Consider the following 19,159-nt stretch of genomic DNA (forward strand, 5'->3'; position numbering starts at 1 on the left):
AGGGGGCAATGCTGGGGGTACTGTTATGATGCCCTTTGCATCTATGAGTTTTTGTGTGTGCACGCTGAAGCAACTACAGAGTATATTTTACGTAAAACTGGACAAAGGCTGAAATATCAATATTAGTTGAAAGGCAGCAACCAGTCAGCATGGCGCATTGTTTGTAAAGAGTTTTCGAACAAATTTGTGCTGCACCCTGAATGGTGCCTTACAAAGAGGCACTTAACCCTTTGATGGTCAATGACTTAAATATATGGCACCGCGAACAAGTCCAAAAATGGTCAATGCCGTATATTTACGGCGCCGTCTGTACATTTAAAAAGCGTGCCAATTTCCTAACTTTTTTTCTTTTCTGTCATGTGCTGCCACTATGTGGGGATACAGGGAATTTTTTTCGCATGCCTCCCTCTTTCGGTTTTCGTTGCATGGTTTGTTGTAGTGCTAGTTTCCTCCTGCGCGTCTATATACTGCCGCTCACGCATTAGCGCGCGCATGGGCGGGCGGCTGTTTGGATTTTGTTTCGCGGGTGGTTTCGGTTTTTTGTGCTTGCAAAACTGATAGCTATCTCGTTACTAATCACCCAAAGGGTGACCTCTTGTTTCTCGCTCGTTTAGTGCTCATAGGGGTGCGCATAGGAAGGATGCCACCGTGCATGCATTCCCGTTTTTTTTTTTTTTAAAGACTAGCGAAAACTGATTGCCCTAGCTGTTTGGCGATAAGATGAAGATTAGCGGAAGTTTGTCACACGTGTTGCTTTTTTTTGATGGGCACAGAAACAAACAGTTTTCTTGAGTGCGCGCACCTACGCAGTTCGATTACGCTATGGACGTACGTATTAGTGTAAGAGCAGGAACATTTGAGACTTGTGAAATATTCTCGTGTGTGGATTTTCAAAGCCTTACTAAACTTATCACTAACTAAACTTATCAGAACTAAATATTTGATGCATTTTCATGCACATAGTTCATATGTGCATGAAAATGCATCAAATTTTTAGTTCTGATAAGTTTAGTTCCTTTTTTACTGTCGTTATTCATGAGTGAAGAGTGCATATATACCAATGCAAAAGATTTTTTTCCCACTTTATGGTCACCCTAAAAAAAATTAGGGTAAATTTTTTTCAAAATAAGTCCCTAAGAAGAAGTGGAATCTGCAATAAAAAAAATTGACCCTGGGCAGTCGCATATGGCAAAAAAAATCGACCCTCAAAGGGTTAAATGATACCTATGCCACTTATTGCTACTTACTTTGTGCAATTGCCATCTACTTGCCACTTTTGGCACTAAGAAAGGAGATGGGCCCTCCTTACTATCCTTTTCATATTGTTATCAGTTGCCGTAAACAGATGCCTCAACATAGCTATTGCCAGCCCCGAATCTACGCAGCCTAACACAGGCATTATGCAGATAATAAGTGCGGCCTTACAATGAGCACAGAACTGCCAAGTGTCTTATACATGCACATGTGCTAGAATAGTTTTTCTCATTTGACTGCCTCAAGATATTTTAATATCGCATGTATGCATTGAAAGGTTGCTGCAAGCCAACACATGTAGCAACCATCTGCAAGGAACCAACGCTTGCTTGAACTGCCACTATCTGATGCACATTTTCAAATTTTTTTGCAGCTGGATGGTGAAGATGTGAACCTCCAGTCCGATGAGGAAGATGATCCAGACTTTTATCAGCAGACATTGCTGCCTAGTTAATGCTGTTCTTTTTTTTTTTTCAGTGAATATTTTTACCGTTTCAGTTATTTGCATGACATGCGCCATCTCTTCATAGCCTTGTATATAAACACATGGAGTAGCTTCCAATTAACCCATGTACCATAGCTCAAAGAGCCTACGATCTGATCGGTGTTCCAAGAACTCTACTCTGATAATACCTTCTGTTGTCACTTGTTGAGTGTTAATATGCCATACTTATGCAGAGGCCCATTACTTTGTTTTCTGTTTATATGTTCTGCATAGTCTGTTTTCTTCAATGCCAGTATAGTGCTGTGGAATCTAATCGAAGTGCCATGGTGTCTATAATTTAGTCCATTTGCCTGGTAGGAAGCAACTGCCTCCTGCGATTTGATATATATATATATACACACACACACACCACACGTCATATATACTGTCATGTGGAAAAAATCCTGGTGGTGATAATTGTCACAGTACTTGACGAAATATATATTATATACATAGTGTATTGTTGCCTTGTATTGGAAGTTATTTTAGTATATACAATGGTAATGTTTAACCAACACCTGAATATATTGTATTAGCTCTCTTGCTCGTTCATGATGCAGAGGCCTTGTTATCAGTTTTTCTCGCATCACTGTTACCCGTGAAACATGTTGCAGTGAACTTGTGTCGCCTTTTTGTGATTACGCATGGAAAGAAGAAAAGGGCTGATCAAGCTTTGTTCAGCATATTGTCTCCCGATGTACGTACACAAGAACTTAATATATACACATACAATAACATTGTAACAATGTGAAATTCTTGCAATATATAGTTTCAATGGTCCAACCTATGTGGACCAAAATTATTCCAAAACGCTAAGACCACGATTTTTTATGCCCCAAGCTCCAGAAGCGATCATGAATTCTTCATGGTGGAGACTTAACAGAATCTAATGGTGCAAGCAGTATTTACAGGGTCCTAACAGCATGAAGCAGTACTGTCAAATAATGGTGGATGCTAATGTTTGTTAGGGCATTTACAAGCTGTTGCAGCTAGTGCTGAAGTTGGCTACAAAGACAGCTCATGCAAATACATTTTGTGGTTGCCGCTTTAAGATGCTGCTTTCATTTCTTGACAGTGGGCAAGCGAGGCTAGGTTCTTACATTGCTCAAATAGACACAACTGTAGGCAGTAGACAACCTCAGTCTGAAGCTGCCACCGCCTTTGCAGACTGGAATGCTCTTGCTACAATTTGGTAGACGTGGTTGTTATGAGGACTCATTATCCTTTAACTTGTGCAACAAGGACAAGCTATGGTATGCAAGCATATATGGCACAGTTCATGTTTGAAAGCATTTATTTCCAGTTGCACATCAAGCACATTATTATTAGAAAATAGAAACAGCACAGATGTTTTTTTTTTTGGAATGGTGACAATGTACATTGCCTTTACCACTTATAATTTAAAACATTTGATGTACCATGGTTATAAAAAAAGATTTTCGCTTTTGTGGAGAACTACTCCTAGTTGGACGATTCATTAACTGCCATTGCTGTTTTGCAATGCACCTGTAAAGCTCTCCTGCTTCAAACTTATGCCAGTCTGTTTTCCTATTGCATTATGCTTGGTGGATGTTCATAAAAGCTGGCACTGCTTTACTTATGCAGTGCAACACTTTGCTACATCATGATGCAATGTTGATATTTAACTATTTTTGCATTGTTTTAATAAATATATTACATTACAAACATTTGTCTCCAACTCACTCATCCCTTATGGCTTTTGACATTTTCTATAGTCTCATACCGAACATTTCAGACAGACCTCAACTGTATCCATGAACAATGCCAGGCTTTTCTGCTTCCTTAAATAGCTGCTGAATGTGTGAAGCCCCAGTCATTCTTTTAAATACTGATTTTCACAGCACGCACCATCAGCCCAGTGTAGCGGTGATGCTGTTATGCGACTGAATAGGTCCTTCCCTCCTTCCCCACTAGATACTTCTTTGTGGAGTCTGCATGGCATAAGCCGAAGTACAAGGGAATTGCCCACTCACTTCCATGGGAATGTATCCTCCACCTTTCCCAATTCCTGGTTACTCTTATTCTATGTCAGATTTAAAGAAACAATGAGACAGAACATGCTGTGCAGCAGATGGCTCGATGCACTAAACTTTAAATAGCATGGTTTGTGTAGAAGATTCCATGGCAGTGCCCTTAGATGGTCACTTATAGAATTTCAAACTGAGCAGTGTATGAAATACATACACAACATCACCCAGACATCTAGCTGTATCATTGCAACTAAAAATGTGTGTAAACAAACTGAAAATAGAATCAATGAGAACTACGGGAGTGAATTGTACAAATTTTGCATTTGAGCCACTGAAGTTCCTAAATTAGAGCAACACTGGTGCAAAAAGACCATATTTATGTGCAAGTTTAGCATATGTGTAATTTTCTGGAACTCTGTACATATTTCCAGCAATCAAAAGGAAGTGTTCAGTGCAGAGTGAAAGAAAGTATTCAAACTGGGAGCCCAGACTGCCATATGCTCCCAGAAAAACTGTATGGTGAAAAAAAGGAACAAAAAAAAAAAAAAAATTGGAATTGCAAGCTTCTTCATAACATTGTTTGAAATTCCTATGCAGCCATACTAAAATACTTCGGGCAGCATAATCGCCACCTGGTAAGAAGGTGTACACTACTCCAAGGGGGAGAAGTTCGCAGCAATGATGGCCATCTTTTCAAAAAATGCACAATATTCCTATTTTTTTATTTTTTCCTTTCTTGTGCTGCAAAACTGCTACACCATCTCCCAGAAACACTTTTTCACCTATGGCCGCCACAAAAGGGAAGAGATTCAGCGACTCAACAGGATGACTAACTGCTTTTCCCGGAATAATGCGACAGACCAGCCAAAGCAACAGTGTCCATTCATTGCCGGAAGGGTGTCCACAGTTTGGTCAAGACATTCCTATTTGTTTTCCTCCCTCAGTGAATAGACTTTTTCCATCACACTGCACATTCCTAGAGGGTACTGTAGTGCGGGAACGTGTCTTCAATGCCAAGCAAATGCTTCAGAGATGCTGCGGTGCTGCCATTGGGGACTTGGCAGAAGCTTCTTCACGAACTCCTGAAAATTGCATACATAATAATGCAAAATGTACTGCTTACACTACATAAGCTGTCATAGAATAAAGGTATTCTAATCAAAAATTTACAACTCAAAAGCCTCTGCATAGCATTAGCTTTGGTATTCAGCATTTCTTTGTACATGAACATTTCAGCCTGCTGGTCAATAACGGACAGACAGACAAAGAACTTTTATTTTGGTCCTGAGAAGACATGAGTGTCCCTGAAGAGTTAGGGGGCAGCGTCTGCGGGCCACACCCACGACGGAGCCTGGAGGTCAATAACAGCTCCAACTTCTTGCGACAGTTTTCTGATACTAACTGTTTATGGTCTGGAGCCTCCTCTTCTAACACATAGAATTTGGTTGAAAGAGTGTCCAGCAATTTTAAACAAATTGCAAAATTAATAGAAGTGCATTACGCATTTTCTTTTTAAAGCCTAACATTGTGTCCCTGCTCCCCTTTTAAAAAGTATGAAGTGGCATATTGTAACAACATTCTCACAGATGTTACTCAATGCCACAAGGCTCCACCCACACCTTGTGCAAAGGTATTCTGGCACATGCTACTGCATTCATTTAGACGTGCTGTGCGATTGCCATTTTTACTAGCAGTAGTCTACCAGGGCAGTGAGCTGTGTAGTGTAGTTACGTGTCCAAGGTAATAAGAAGATACAGCAATATTTGTTTTGGTATTCTACTGGTGCGTGAAAAAAAAAAAATGGTCATTTTGGTTTTAGCATACGCTAAGTCTTTCAGCTTTACCCTGGTCACCATTTTCAATGACAATTTCAGGTATTTTTCTCAGAAAAAAGGAAAACTTATCTTAGAATCATTTGCACCAAGTTTAAGACTCCAGTTTTCTCATTTTTGCCTGTGTTAATGTAAAATTGTACATAACCTTGCACAGAAGACTGTGCTGCAAACAAATTTTGCTTTGCAGGAACAACGTCTGTCAAGGACATTTTGATACTAATTTAGTTACAATGGGAGCAAGTGCTGCTCCTTGTGTGATAGTCAAAAGGTGTGTGCAAGGATAGTGCACAGGCAATTTCAGCACAAAGCAGAAAAATGTCACAGCCACCAAAATTTAGTCTTCAGCTGCTTAAATGCTAACAAAGCTCACGTTCTCTGCAAGTTCTCTGGCCATTCTTTGGCGCTTTAAGGCAGATAAAGGGGGTGCATTATTTTCTCTCTTCCCCCTTCCATTTTTTAAAGCTGGTTTAAATGTTTTTTGTGATGCCATGAAGAAAGAACAATCAAGGGATTAAAGGCATCCAATTAAAAAAAAATTAAATGCAAAGGTTCCACAAAAAATGGATGACGACACAGTCATGGCATTTGTTAATTTCAATTTTGGGCACAATGACAAATTCTAGTCAAGAAACACATGGAAGATTTGCCAAGTGGAACATTGTACAATACAAGGATACGCACTTTCTGCTCATGGCAGTAGCTGTAGACTAGTGCTTTTACGCTTGACCACACTATTTTTGGAAGGACCTAGAGATATTCTAGCACTGGCTTAAGTAGTGCATCTCCATCTTAAAGTGAAGATGTTTTTGTATGAAAAGATAAACCTTAATGAAACCCTTCGATCCACTGGCACTTTCCAAAATACCGCCATATCTCTCACATGGTGCAAACCTCATGCATAACAAATTCAGTCGCTGATTGCCAAATGACAGTAATACTTTAATTGGCTTGCTGGGCACCCAAGGTGCAGCAAACTTAAGCTTTAAAAGGAGGCTACTTTATAATTTAGGACTATGTGGGCAGAAACTGGGAAGTCGCTGAATTTCAGCTTTCTTGCATTAATCTGACCCAGAGAGGACTGATGAAACTGACTCTGGCAGGTCGAATTAAACAAGATGGAGAAAAGCCATCAAAACACATAGCTGATTTGCCCTGTTCTAAACACGTCCGAATCAAATGCACATCCATTTTCATGTGTCCGAAGTAGAAACATAATGTACGAATTATATTAAGCCTTCTAAACAAAGCAGAAATGTAATGCACACAACATTTTAGCAAGAAAAATGGGCAAGGGTCTAATGCGCATTGCACTTGATGGCCAATTTCCTAAAGCCAGCTTCGACGCAAGGCGTATGAATTATGCGGTAAAGCGTACAAAGGCGATTTCAGTTTTGTCCAATTGTGCCATGCAGGATATTTCTGGTGCAATTTTACTGAAAGAAAAAAAGGTGTGCATTAGAATTGAGTAAATACTGTAATATGACATTCTGAGCAATGGTTATATCTTGAAAGCCTTCCTAGGGCAAGCCAAAAATATGCGAAACAGTGAGAAAGTGTTCTTCCTTTGCCCTACATGGGCAGCTCTCTCAGTCCAGAAAGCCACTGGCTAATGTCGTGGCCTGGGCCACCAAACTTCGCTGATCCTCCAGGCTCTGTGCCGTTAACATTGCCTCCCCTGTTTCTTCAATGACTTGTAGCAGTTTTGACGCTACATCTTGATTGTTTTTCTCGCGATGTCGACACACTAACATGATGTGTTAGAGGGTGTCTGGTACATTACGAAATCTCCATAAGTATGAGAATTTTGTGGGGTGCATCTCGTGCATGATAATTCCATGGACGTATGTATTTGTTTGTAGTCTGCAGAGGTATGGTGGCTAGAGGGGGAGGTGTAGGCATCGGAGCGCCTGAGAAGCAGCATTTATTCAGGACGATGCGGCGGCGCTGCTGTCGGCTCCGAGATGCCTCCCGTCCGCTGCAGTTATTTGGTTCCGCTGCGAAGTGTTTTCTCGCTCCGCGGCTTCTTGGGACGCAATACGCGTATCAGAAAATAATTTTAACGGCTAGGCGACTTTATCACTGCAGCTGGCCCAACGTACTACTAAATTTTGGTCATTTTATCGCCGTGCTTTAGCTTCGCGCTCAGAGCAACACTTATGAAACTCATAATTGCACCAAACAGAGAAAGCTTCCGCAGTAGGCGGTCGTTTGCGGTTTGCCAGTGCCGCTTTTACATATTAAGGGACTATTATGGGGTGCCGTATGCAGTTCTGTCTGGCATGACTTTGTTAGTGCCTTGAGCTACAGGCGCTTGTCCTAATAGTCCAGTGGACGGTGCCCGCCTCAGCACTTGACTTGAAACGGGCTGCTCAAGTGAACCAGGATTATTTCAAGTTTATTTAATTTTGCAATGAAAGGTAGAACTGTAGGCACCAATGGTCAAAACTGAGCATAATGAGAGCGCAAAGGGAAATTTGGTTTCCAATATTAGAAACCTGCAAAGAACTAAGTGCGTGTATGTAGTACCACTCAGATAATGCCAAGATTGCCTTAGAATATTTATTGTTAATAAAATAATGCACACGACTGTATATGCATAGTTGTTAGCTCTCAAACAAACAATATGACTCGAAATGGAGCGCAAATACAATATATAATGGAGGTATATACCCAGAAACGGTGAAAAAGGTGCAGTGCAAACAATAATAATTTGTCGAGTGGGAAGTTCTGTTCAGACATGCAGATATTTCTGGGCATACAATGTGATGTGAACAATTCCTGTTCTATATACATATACAGACGCTTTGTGTTGGTCTTGCTGATATAAACGTTGCAGTTATGCAGCTTATATGCTGTGCACCTCAGCTTGAGGTACTTCATTTTATCTGGTTTCCCTTGCTTCGATGCGTTCTCCCCTGCAACAAGGAAGTGCAACTTCGCGATGACAAAAAACCGTATCACTTGGTTGGTGATTTCTATGCTATGTTGCGCACAGCCAACCATATCCAGCTTATTTATTGACAGGCAAGTAATAAGGTCCATGATGCTGTCAGCCTTCAACTTGTTAAAGCTGAAACAATGCGTGAAAGCATCTTCCATTGCAGCAACCAAGCCTTTTAGTGCCTAAGATGGGTAAAGTAGGCCACCTCTATCCATGTGGTTGGTAAGGCACGACTCTTCCGGAAGCAAGCGCGAGTCTTTTGCTTGAAGCAACAGCTGAGAGCACTCTTCGCACTTTGTTCTCATTAGCATTTTCCTGGCCACATATTCACTAACGTAGTAGGTTATGCGCGAGTCGCTATTTTATCCCACCATTTCACTATGATCTGGCATCGCATCACGTGCCATTACCATATTGTTTACTTCATTTAGGTGGCCCACATCCAGGAGATCATCCAGCTTACTCTGCATATCGACCAAACTTTTGCTGTAGGGTGGGTCAAGAAGACTACTCAGAGCTCCTTGTGACAAGCAAACAAAAGCGGGGCAGGCGAAACTAACTTCACGACGCGTGCTTAGAGCCGGAGAGATTGCTCAAACACAACCTCGCGCTAGGCATCTCAGAGACGACGAGCGTGCCACCTGTCGTTGTCATGAAAAAATGCCGCACTTCCATACGCGGCGATGCCCAGCCAATGCTGACATCTCCCCCTCTAGCCACCATAGCAGAGGGTGTTGGCTTTCTGCTTAATTTTGGATGTGGTAGTAGATAATTGTTTTCTTTCCAGTCGATAGTGTTGCAATATTATGGCATAGTTGATGGGAATGTCTTCCACCCTCGTCACTTTCTGGAGCCTGTGCGGCAGGAAATCCCAGCTGGTATACTCTCGGGCAGCAGCATCTGCTGCTTCGTTTCCTGCCAGGTGTTCGTGGTTTGGGGTCCATGCAATGTAAGTTTCGGGGAGTTTTCATCATCTTATTACTTCTTTTAGTATCTTCACTGCTGCGGCAGAGATTTGGCCTTTTTGTAGGTTTCTACACACGGTTTGTGAGCCGCTCAAGATGGCTGTGTGCTTGCATGTGACAATGCCGATGATGATGGCCACTTCCTTTGCATTTGTATATCTCGCGTTGGGGTTGTCCGAGCATTTCTTGCTTGGCACTCGAATTCTTGCTTGTCTTCTGTCTTTGTGGTGTGTTGCTTGCATGCTGCGAAGTATTGGAGCAACTGAGATAAGGTCTCTGAGAATTGGCAGTAATTGGACTTTCGCATCCGAGTCTGCTATGAAGTTTGCGCTGCTTAGCCTGTTTGAATCAGCTTAAAGGGACACTAAAGGTTAATATTAAGTCATCGTGGACTGTTGAAATACCATCCCAGAAACCTCGAAACGCTTGCTTCGTGCGAAGAAGAAACTAATTTTAAGAGAAAATGCGCTCTGAAGCGTCCGCCTACCTCTAGTGCAGTTCAAATTGCCCGCCCTCAGATCGAGGAGGGGTGATGTCAAGGTCTCATAGTGACGTTGCGCCGTCGGTGAGTAAAACGGCGCCCACAGATGGCGCTACGGCTTTTCTGCGCAAAACACAAACGCGCGGCTAGAAACAGCGCCAAGACAGAGCCGACAGCAGCGCGAAAGTGGAACTATGGTGGCTAGCGAAAGGGACAGCATGCGACTGGTTCTTTATTTTATGACGCCAACTTCGACGCTCGTTGCAATGGACGACCCTGACAACGACACATTGGGTAGCGATGCTGGGCTCAACTTCAGCGATTTAAGCACTGATGAACGTGAGCTGATCCTGAGGGCTCGCGCTGCCGGTGCCGTTGCGTACTACTACGACGGCAACTGTATGTCATATATATATGGCTGTACATATTCGCACATTTGTAGCTTTTCCTTTATGAAAACCAAATGCCGCACTCGCCGCCTCGTCTTCAACCTGCAGTTGTTCTTGCGCTTCGGAGAATGCAGGCAAGACCGATGGCACAGCGCTATGGGAAAGCATTGCTTTGCAAGGCACTCCACACGACTTCAGTAAGTCGGCGTTGAACTCGTAATCCTCTGGACGAAAGTGCAGCGAGCACACGACATGATTTTTCGGCTCTTTGAAAGCACGCTGTGGCAGAAGTACGGCACTTAACTACTTCGAACAGAAAGGTTCACTCATTGGCACACAGTGATAAGTAACGTTGGATTCGCCGCTGCAACTGCCCTTGGCCAAGTTCCGCGGACCGTTCGCGCATCCCACGACATCACATGGACATCGCGTGGCATTCTCGCTGCTTGTTCCAAATGCAAGTTTCGTGAGCCAGCAGGACCACCGCAGCATGACGCGATAACGAAACAAAACTCTAGCGAACGCCCGGCGCAAAATCAAGCGCGCAGAGTCAAGCGAAAACGAAATGTTTCGATCACCCATACTACTCAAGGGTAACGTCAAAATGCTTTTTTTTCATAGAATTGAATAGAAGTAGACAAGTAGCATTTTCTTCCGTCTTGTAATCTAATGAAATTATCTTTTTAATATGAGTAGTTGATTACTAGTAACATAAATTATGATGAGGAGTGCCTTTGTCATCGGGCTTATACCAGAGTGTCGCTGGGGGGTCTCAAATCGTGTCATGCATTTACCTCAATTTCTCGGTTACTAAAGCTCTGTTTGCGATTATATTGACGCCTTAGACATTCTAGAGCATTGCTTTATCACTTTAACTTGACTTTATAGTAACCTTTAGTGTCCCTTTAAGGCATTCCAGCTGGCTGGCCCTATGCGCTTCACTAATTTCTTCCCAGGTGTTATGAGTGCCAAGTTTGAGGTCTTACTGGGAAGCCCTAATGCACTCGATTGCTTTTCTGATGATATTGAGTTTTTTCATTTCAGCTTTGAGGAGGACTGATTATTTGGATGGTTTCTAGCTCTTTTGAGTACTCTTCTTTGCATGGTTATGTGCCTAATGAGATGAGTAACTCCTATTCGGGTCTTGTGAAGCTTCGAAAGTTCGCTACCTCCGCGCCTTTGGCACAGAGGTAGCGAACTTGTGGGATAGTGATTCCCTTGAGTGTGATTTTGGGATCGGGGGTGAAATGGGCTGGTGGTCTTCTCCGGGTCCTTGCCTTGAGTATAAGTAGCTCTTGATTTTTCAGGACCACACTGGAGACTGCATTTTGGGAAGTACTTTAACACCTGATTGACTGCCTCTAGGAGGGTAGTTTGCTGTTGGCTGGTGTGGATGCTTTTGTGCATAACGTTATATTGTTGATGTATATTGCATGGTTTAAGCCTTCGAAGGCATCGAATCATTGCGGGAGCTTAATCATGGCAAGATCGAACAAGAAAGGTGAAATGACTGACCCTAGAGGAGTGCCTTTGTAGGAGATTTCAAATTTGTCGCTTCGGAGGTTGCCGACACTCACCTAGCCAATGCAATCGTTAAGAAAGTCTCATACATATTGGTAAGTCTGGACTCCGCAGCTTTTGCCTTGGAGATTCTAGAGGATTGCTTCATGCTTCACATTATTGAAGGCTCCTTTTACATCCACTGCTAAAACAGAGCACTTTTTGTGGTGTTCTAGGTAGTCCAAGAGGTTTTTCCTTAAGCTGCAGGAGTATATCATGTGCTGAGAGGAGCTGTCGGAAGCCAAACATTGTGCCAGGCACGGGTCCTGAGTCTTCGAGGTATGGGGCGAGGCGTCCATGAACCATGTGTTTGAGGAGCTTTCCGGCACAGGAAGCAAGGGAGATAAGCCGTAGGTTGCTGATTTGTAGTGGCTTGTTGGGTTTTGGTATTGTAGTGACTTCTGCGTGCTTCCATACTGCCGGGAGCTCGCCTTTTTCCCAGCAGTTATTCATGCAGTCAAGGAGTCCATCTATGTATGGCTTTGTCAAGGTGGTTTCGTAGGATCCTGTTGATCACCTTGTCATTTCCTGGTGATGTGTTACGTGTCAATTTAACAAGGGCGGCGTGAAGTTCAGGAAGCAAGAAAGGGCAGTCGAGGGCGACGTTTAGTTCACCTTTGTACAATTGGGGATTGGTGACCTTGGGGGTGTTGTCTCCAATAGGTTTATGCTTGATTTCTTCCAGAACTTGTTTCTCGGTTCCTGAATGGAAGTGAATGCTTTTCTTGAGGTCATGTCTTTGGTGGTAGCTAGAAGGGCTTGCAGTATACGCCAGGTCGTCTTTGTGCTGAGAATGTCTTGAAGTTGGTTGCACAGCTTATGGCAGTTCTGCATGCTGAGCTGGTCTCCATATGCTTCTGCTTGCTTAGTTATGTAAGTGATTCGTTTCTTCAGTTTACAGCTATGTTTCATCTTTTCCCACTGTCTCAGTAGTCCTCTTCTGGCATCACTAAGACGTAGGAGGTGAGAGTGCTGCATGTCTTTAGTGTGCTTCTCTGCAGTCTTGACCACTTCGGTGAGCCGCTCTTCAATATCTTCAATTTTTTTCTTGTATGTCATGTTCTCAGAAGGCATTCTAGTCCATCAGCCTTGCCGTTCCAGTTCTGCTTGGCTTCTTATGGTGCAGGACTTCTTGTGGATTCGATGGGAGATTGTGCGTTCAATTAATTCACTGTGCCCACAAGCTCTGCCGAGACAGACACTGCAACTAAAGGAATCGTTACTGCGGTCACCATAGGGGTCAAGTGCGTGTGTGCCAACTGGCCAAGTTTGAATTACCCAGCAAAGGCCAATTTTAGGATCGAAATAAAGGCTTGGGCCCATAGAAATGTATGGGCACCAGCCAGGACCTTCGGTTGAGATCAAATTAACCAAGAAATCTAATTAACAATAATTGAATTAACAGGAGTCTACTGTAATTAAGTGGCCTAAGCATGCAGCCTTCCAGCAACTTGAGAGCAGGTACAGGTTTAGGTCACACAACTTGCAATGTCTTTATAAAGCGTTCGACTTTACACTTTGTGCCTGCAATAATGAAGTGCTTGGGACCTCCGAAATTATTCACTATACAGGCCAATTCATTGTAAAGGTCGCATACCGCACAAAATTATTCCTTCGCTATACAGGTCATTTTGTTGTAGAAGTGCTGGACTGTAATATCTGGCCAATAATTTGAAGAACAATGCATCAGTTGTGGACGACATTCAAGTTATAAGGAGAACTTATTGAAGGGATGACGGAAATCAAATAGGACAATAAACTTCTATTTTATTTGTGGCTTCTCAGCCATACTTGCTAGCCTAGTTGGCAAATCATGCAGTCTCACCCGGAGTGTCACTTGATGAGCCAAGGCTTGCTAGAGCATCGGGTGGCAATGAGGCGCTCACGGTAATAGGTGGCATTCCTGGCAGGCTGATTGGTGTGGTCAGGGGGACGGCATTGACTGGACCTGCTGTTTAGACAGTTTTGCCCCAAAGTTTTCGATAGCAAGATGCACTAAACATGCAAACACACGAAATAGCACATAAGAGTAAGAGGAACAGTATCACAGAGTGAATTGCTGCTCAGAATCACAGCTTAGTGAAACTTCTTTTGAGTCAACTAAAGCTTCCTCAGGTCCCCTCACAGGCAGGTAACTACTTTATTTGTAATGTATTTAACCTCAACACCATCTTCAATGTTTCAGTGAAATGTTTCAGTGACTTTGCCCTGCCATCTGCTAGCCGCCTGGTTAGCTCAGATGGTAAAGTGGCTGCCCCCAAAAGGCGGTGTTCCCGGGTTCAAGTCCCGAACCAGGACGAATTTTTCTTCAACTGCAAGTTTTCTTTCGAGGAACCCGTATGGGTTTCCTTTGTAGCAATTGCTACGAACGGATGGATGTCTGATTTTCCCTCTAATAAGTAAGGAGTAGTGTTTATTTTATTCAAAAAGAAAACAGACAGGAGGGGTTAGTCAAATGCACATCGAATAAAATATCTTGAAAGAAAATGGCAAAGCCCATTGCAAATCGAGTCGAACATTTTCAAATACAAATAAAAGGAGATGCATACAGAGGCAAATTTTTCTAATATGAGCTATTTATATCAAGTGATAGCAAACTCATTTGTATGAGGCCCGAACTTTGTCACAAGCGAGATTCTCTCGGCAGCTGTAAATTCAACCTCAACTGCCCTGGCATACTCTCAGCACGTGCACAACACCTCAGTATTGCGATTCACTGCTTTAAAGAGTTTATTTAGGTTTACATGGGGGACACCTGCATCTCTGCATCAGCCAACACTTTGTTTTCTGAGCTCAAGCTCCTTCAAGAAGTGGTGGCACACTTCCTATCCCGTTCAGTTGTCAATGCGTCAGTTCGTCCTCCTTCCGCTGTGTGTTAGCCCCACAGACCATTTGAAGCATCCTCTTGGTCAGTTGTACAGTCAACGTCAGATTTTTCGGATTCCCTAAAGGGGGTGTGATAACATTCGAAAAAATGAATGCATGTCTTTTACTGCCCTTAAAGGCTCAAATTGCCACAGGCAAGTCCAAAATAGCTCTGAAGGCTTGCCGGTACACCTAGTACACTCGTACTGTAACAGGAGACGGCGGGTGCACACGTGTATAATTAAATACATACTGTGTCCCGTGACTATTGCTTCACGTATGCTTTATGGCGTAACACGTCTGTATTGAGGCGAACCTGAATTTCGGAAACCGGCATTATGCAACGCGTCATGCTTTCCAAGCTTCGAAGCCAATGACGAGGATTACACAAACGCAGAGTCCGTGCCCTTGCAAACAGCGGCGAATTGTTTTAATAAAAACACGGCACCGAGCAGCAAGAAACACGGTCGCGAACGTTGAAGTAGCTAGGCCTAGTGTTACCACGGATCTGCGTGCGAGTGCACCTGTTTGAGGTGGCGAGATAATCAAAATGGCGGCGGTGGAGGCTTTCATTAATGCCGTTTCGGCACTGTGGTCACGGCAAAAAGTCAGGAAAATCGGACGGCTAAGGGTTCTTGCGTCCGAAATTTTAAACATTCTTATACATTGACTCTATGGGATACGTGGTGGTGCTGTGAAGCCGCCCAAATTGACAGTATGGGTGGATGGATGTCATGAGCATCTCCTCTGGAATGGGGCGGTGGGTTGTGCCACCAAGCTCTTGCTATTATACTGCCTAATGTCCTACCTAGGTTAAAAAAAATAATAATAAAAGGAAAGAAAAAGACCACGATGAACTCTCATACCAAATTTTCTGACCCCCTATTGTGAACTTTGTTTTTGTACGTCTCCGTTTTTTGTCGTTTCCCTACTTTTTTTCCACCAATCTTCCAAGCGCCATTTACTAATCTTTATTGCGGACATGTTTACTTTTCCCCTGCTCTCGCTGAACCCAAGGGCTTCAATTCAAGGAGGCCAGTGGTGCCTAAATTGACCGCTGGGCAGATATCTTCACATTCTAATAAAACGTGCTCCATCGCTTCCCTAGCTTGACCACAGCAAGCACATATTTCTTCTTCCTTCTTGCATCTCGCTTTATAGGTGCCTGTTCTAGGGCATCCTGATCTCGCTTCGAAAAGTAATGAGCTTCCCTTTGAGTTATCAAAATTATTTATTTTCTTCTTAAGTAGTTACTCATGGCAGGTTTCTTTTCCACTGCTGTCACCCATGAGATTATTCCAGCCTCTCTTGACTTTCCGCTTGATGTTCTTCGTTGCTGTGTTGCTCACCCTACAAGGCGCATACTTGCTGGTAAGCTTCCTAGTTCTTTTCCTCCACTATGAATCAATGTTTTTCCTGTACAAACACCTCAACACTCTCCCAGCCCATTCACTTTCTTTCATATTCTTCAGTCGTTCTTCATAATCAATTTTACTGTGAGCTTCCCTCACTTCAAAGCTTGTCCAGCCCATATTACCCTGCACAGCTTCATTTGTAGTCTTTCCGTGAGCGCCCAATGCGAGGCATCCCACTGACCTTTGGTTGCCATCGGGTCCTGATTGTACCCCTGATTTCAAGCAAACAACCGCATTTCCAAATGTAAGTCCTGCAACCATTACACCTCTCCACATACCCCGAAGCACTTCGTACGTATCGTATCCCCATAGCGCTCTGTGTTTCATTATGCCTGCATTTCTCTTCCCCTTTACTGTTATTGTTTTTTCCTGTGTTTCCATATATATATATATATATTGCCTTCGCTTATCCATATACCAAGGTACTTATATTCTTTTACCCGAGGTATTTCCTGACCCTGTATTGCCACTGTCTGTTCACTGTTTTCATTGAATACCATAACACCCGTTTTTTAACACTTAATTTCAAACCTAAATTCCTGCCTTCTTGTCCGCAGATATTAGACAGACGTTGCAAATCACTTTGCTTGTCACCTAGCAACACAATGTCATCTGCATAAAATAAACCTGGAAGCTGCTGCTCTACTACTGTACCTGCCTGTTTACATGAGAGATTAAACACGATATTACTTCCTTCTAGTGCCCTCTCCATTCTCACCATGTACATCATAAACAGCAATAGGGATAAAGGGCACCCCTGCCTCAGTCCCTTGTTGATATCAACTTTCTACTCGCCACTCATCCCTTTCCATTCAATGCTAATAGTATTTTCTAGGTAAATATCCTCAAAAGCTGCAGACAATCGTCGCCTAAGCCTTCCCCTTCCAGAATATCTCACAAAATGTTGCGGTCTACGTTGTCATACACTCCTGTAATGTCTAAAAAGACCACATATAACGGTCTGCTTTCTACTCTCCATAATTCAATATGGTTTGCAAAATAGTGAGCACCACCTGGCGCACAACAGGCAACGCTGCAGCGCTCTGCATGTGCGAGTATGTGGTTACAAAGCGAGTTTTGTTTATCGGCTTCTGTCTGGCCTCTGCTGCGGTAGCCGCATGTGTTCACTGTGGCAAAAATAACTGAAGACGCTGTCACCCCGTTCCAGTTTTCGTACATGACATGGACCTCCGACTTCTCGAAGCGTACCATTCAAACTGATTGCGTGCAGCAGTATCTGCTTTCTAAAACTGCCACTGTTCGCCAGGCTCATCGAGGCTCGGCATTGTAGGAAGAAGACTACGTGAAAAATATTGTATATTCGGAGGCTGCTAATGCCACCATGAGACTGGTGTGAGCGACATGCACTCCTTCAACAATGTGCAGAGTGCATGTCATCGAAACACACTGCCAATGTGTCACTGAGTGTCCACACTTGTTTTCGCAGACTAGCCGCGCGCAGCGACCACCATGCAAGGTGGCTTGCCTGGTTTGCTTTTTGCTGCCGACAAATTATAGAGAGAACCAACTGTATGTTCATTTAACTGCGACATAATTGTCCAGGCGCAAAAAGTGCTCACGAAAATAAACCCTTTATGACTCGCGGCATTTTCATTGCAAGCGCCATCGGCTGCTGCTGCGACAACCGGGAGCTAGGCCTACCGGCTCGAGCGATCGGCGGCTGCCGACAAAGTCAGCGGGCCGAGCATAATGCTTTGCTTAGGAAAGTTTACCGTACTAATATGGCCCATCTGCAACAAAGCAAACTTTCACAGAGCTGTTTGTCTTAATATGATGGTCCTTTATCGAGCACAGTAAATACGGAAAAGTATCAAATGGCGCGCCGTTCTCTAGACTGCATGCACTAACTGCCACCGATGAAGACTGCAGGCCTTGCTTGGTGACCGTGGGTGTCGCCGGTTATGAAAAAGCCTCTGCTAGCAATTTAACGCATAGTTTTTTGTTAACTGTTTAATGCATGCGTGAATATTAAGAGGCAAAATGAAAATAAATTTGTATATCTGTACACCGTCAGCTGAAAAAAGCAAACCAGGCGAGCTCCATCTCACGATGGTTGCTATGCGCTGCCCGTTGGCGCAACCAACTGCACTCGGATGGCGCGTTTCGATCACTTCAGTGGTGTAGCACTGGGCTCCGATTGTCATATGGGTGCGCTTTTGACATGACTTTATAATATTTATTATAATTGCATGTCGCCGACAACTGAGTGACACCAGTGCGCTTTCGCAAGCTCTGTCCGTCCTCGTCCATCTTGAGCTTTCCACATTTCCGGCAATATGCGGCTGCATTTAAGGGCCTCTCGAAGCTTGCACCTCGAAATAACCTTGCGGCACTGGCATTTGACAGTTCAGTAGCCGCAAGTAGTGTGATGAGAACCGGCTCTGCGAGGAGCGAGGTATAGCGCAAGTTGTGTTCTGTGATGGCATCTCCGGCCGTCGCTTATCCATGCTGCTTTCCTCGCTGAATAGCTCTTCTCGGACGGAAGCCGAAATAACCTCGTGCTCTACTTGCCAGTGAAGCAATTTGTGCACCCATACGCAACACAACTAGCCGGCCTTTTCACAAAAATACAGCGATCAAAACCATCACGAAATGGCGCCACAAGGCGCGTTAGCACTGCATCGGTTGTTCGTCTGCTTCTCTTATCGAACCATGTAGAGGGCGCTCATGACAGCCATGTTCGTGCATGTGCAACAGCATATTTTCAAACTGTCAATTATCGGGAAGGTCCCAAAAATCGGGCACCCGGAAAATCGGTCTCTGACTGTACACTGGCAACTCTTCTAGCCGACAACACAGCGTCAAAGACGATTCATAACAATTCCACTCTGTTACTTGAGCAAGCATTAGCGCGACTTTCGTTCCCTTTCAATAAAATTACAGCTAATTTTCCGTTATAAAAGCACAAATTCACTGAGTTTTCCCTGAGTGCTTCCGAACTATCTACAATCCCTGAGT

General features: G+C 43.6%; 2 protein-coding genes across 13 annotated transcripts in view; one reads left to right on the plus strand and one right to left on the minus strand.

Annotated features, from left to right (window-relative positions):
* Window positions 1-3,424, plus strand: part of Ae2 (anion exchange protein Ae2) — a 335,868-nt gene extending 332,444 nt beyond the window's left edge. For all 10 annotated transcript variants that reach the window (XM_075676765.1, XM_075676766.1, XM_075676770.1 and 7 more), the window contains one exon: window positions 1,628-3,424. In XM_075676765.1, the coding sequence (XP_075532880.1) occupies window positions 1,628-1,708 (81 nt within the window). In that variant the 3' untranslated portion in view covers window positions 1,709-3,424. The remainder of the gene's footprint in view (window positions 1-1,627) is intronic.
* Window positions 3,015-19,159, minus strand: part of Grasp65 (Golgi reassembly-stacking protein 2) — a 55,186-nt gene continuing 39,041 nt past the window's right edge. For 2 of the 3 annotated variants that reach the window (XM_075676772.1, XM_075676774.1), the window contains exons 9-10: window positions 13,726-13,851; window positions 3,015-4,811 (exon numbers count right to left, since the gene is read on the minus strand). In XM_075676772.1, the coding sequence (XP_075532887.1) occupies window positions 4,756-4,811; window positions 13,726-13,851 (182 nt within the window). In that variant the 3' untranslated portion in view covers window positions 3,015-4,755. The remainder of the gene's footprint in view (window positions 4,812-13,725; window positions 13,852-19,159) is intronic. The other variant, XM_075676773.1, reaches the window with a different exon arrangement.

This window comes from Dermacentor variabilis, unplaced genomic scaffold (assembly GCF_050947875.1).
Source record: "Dermacentor variabilis isolate Ectoservices unplaced genomic scaffold, ASM5094787v1 scaffold_12, whole genome shotgun sequence".
Classification (NCBI taxonomy): domain Eukaryota; kingdom Metazoa; phylum Arthropoda; class Arachnida; order Ixodida; family Ixodidae; genus Dermacentor; species Dermacentor variabilis.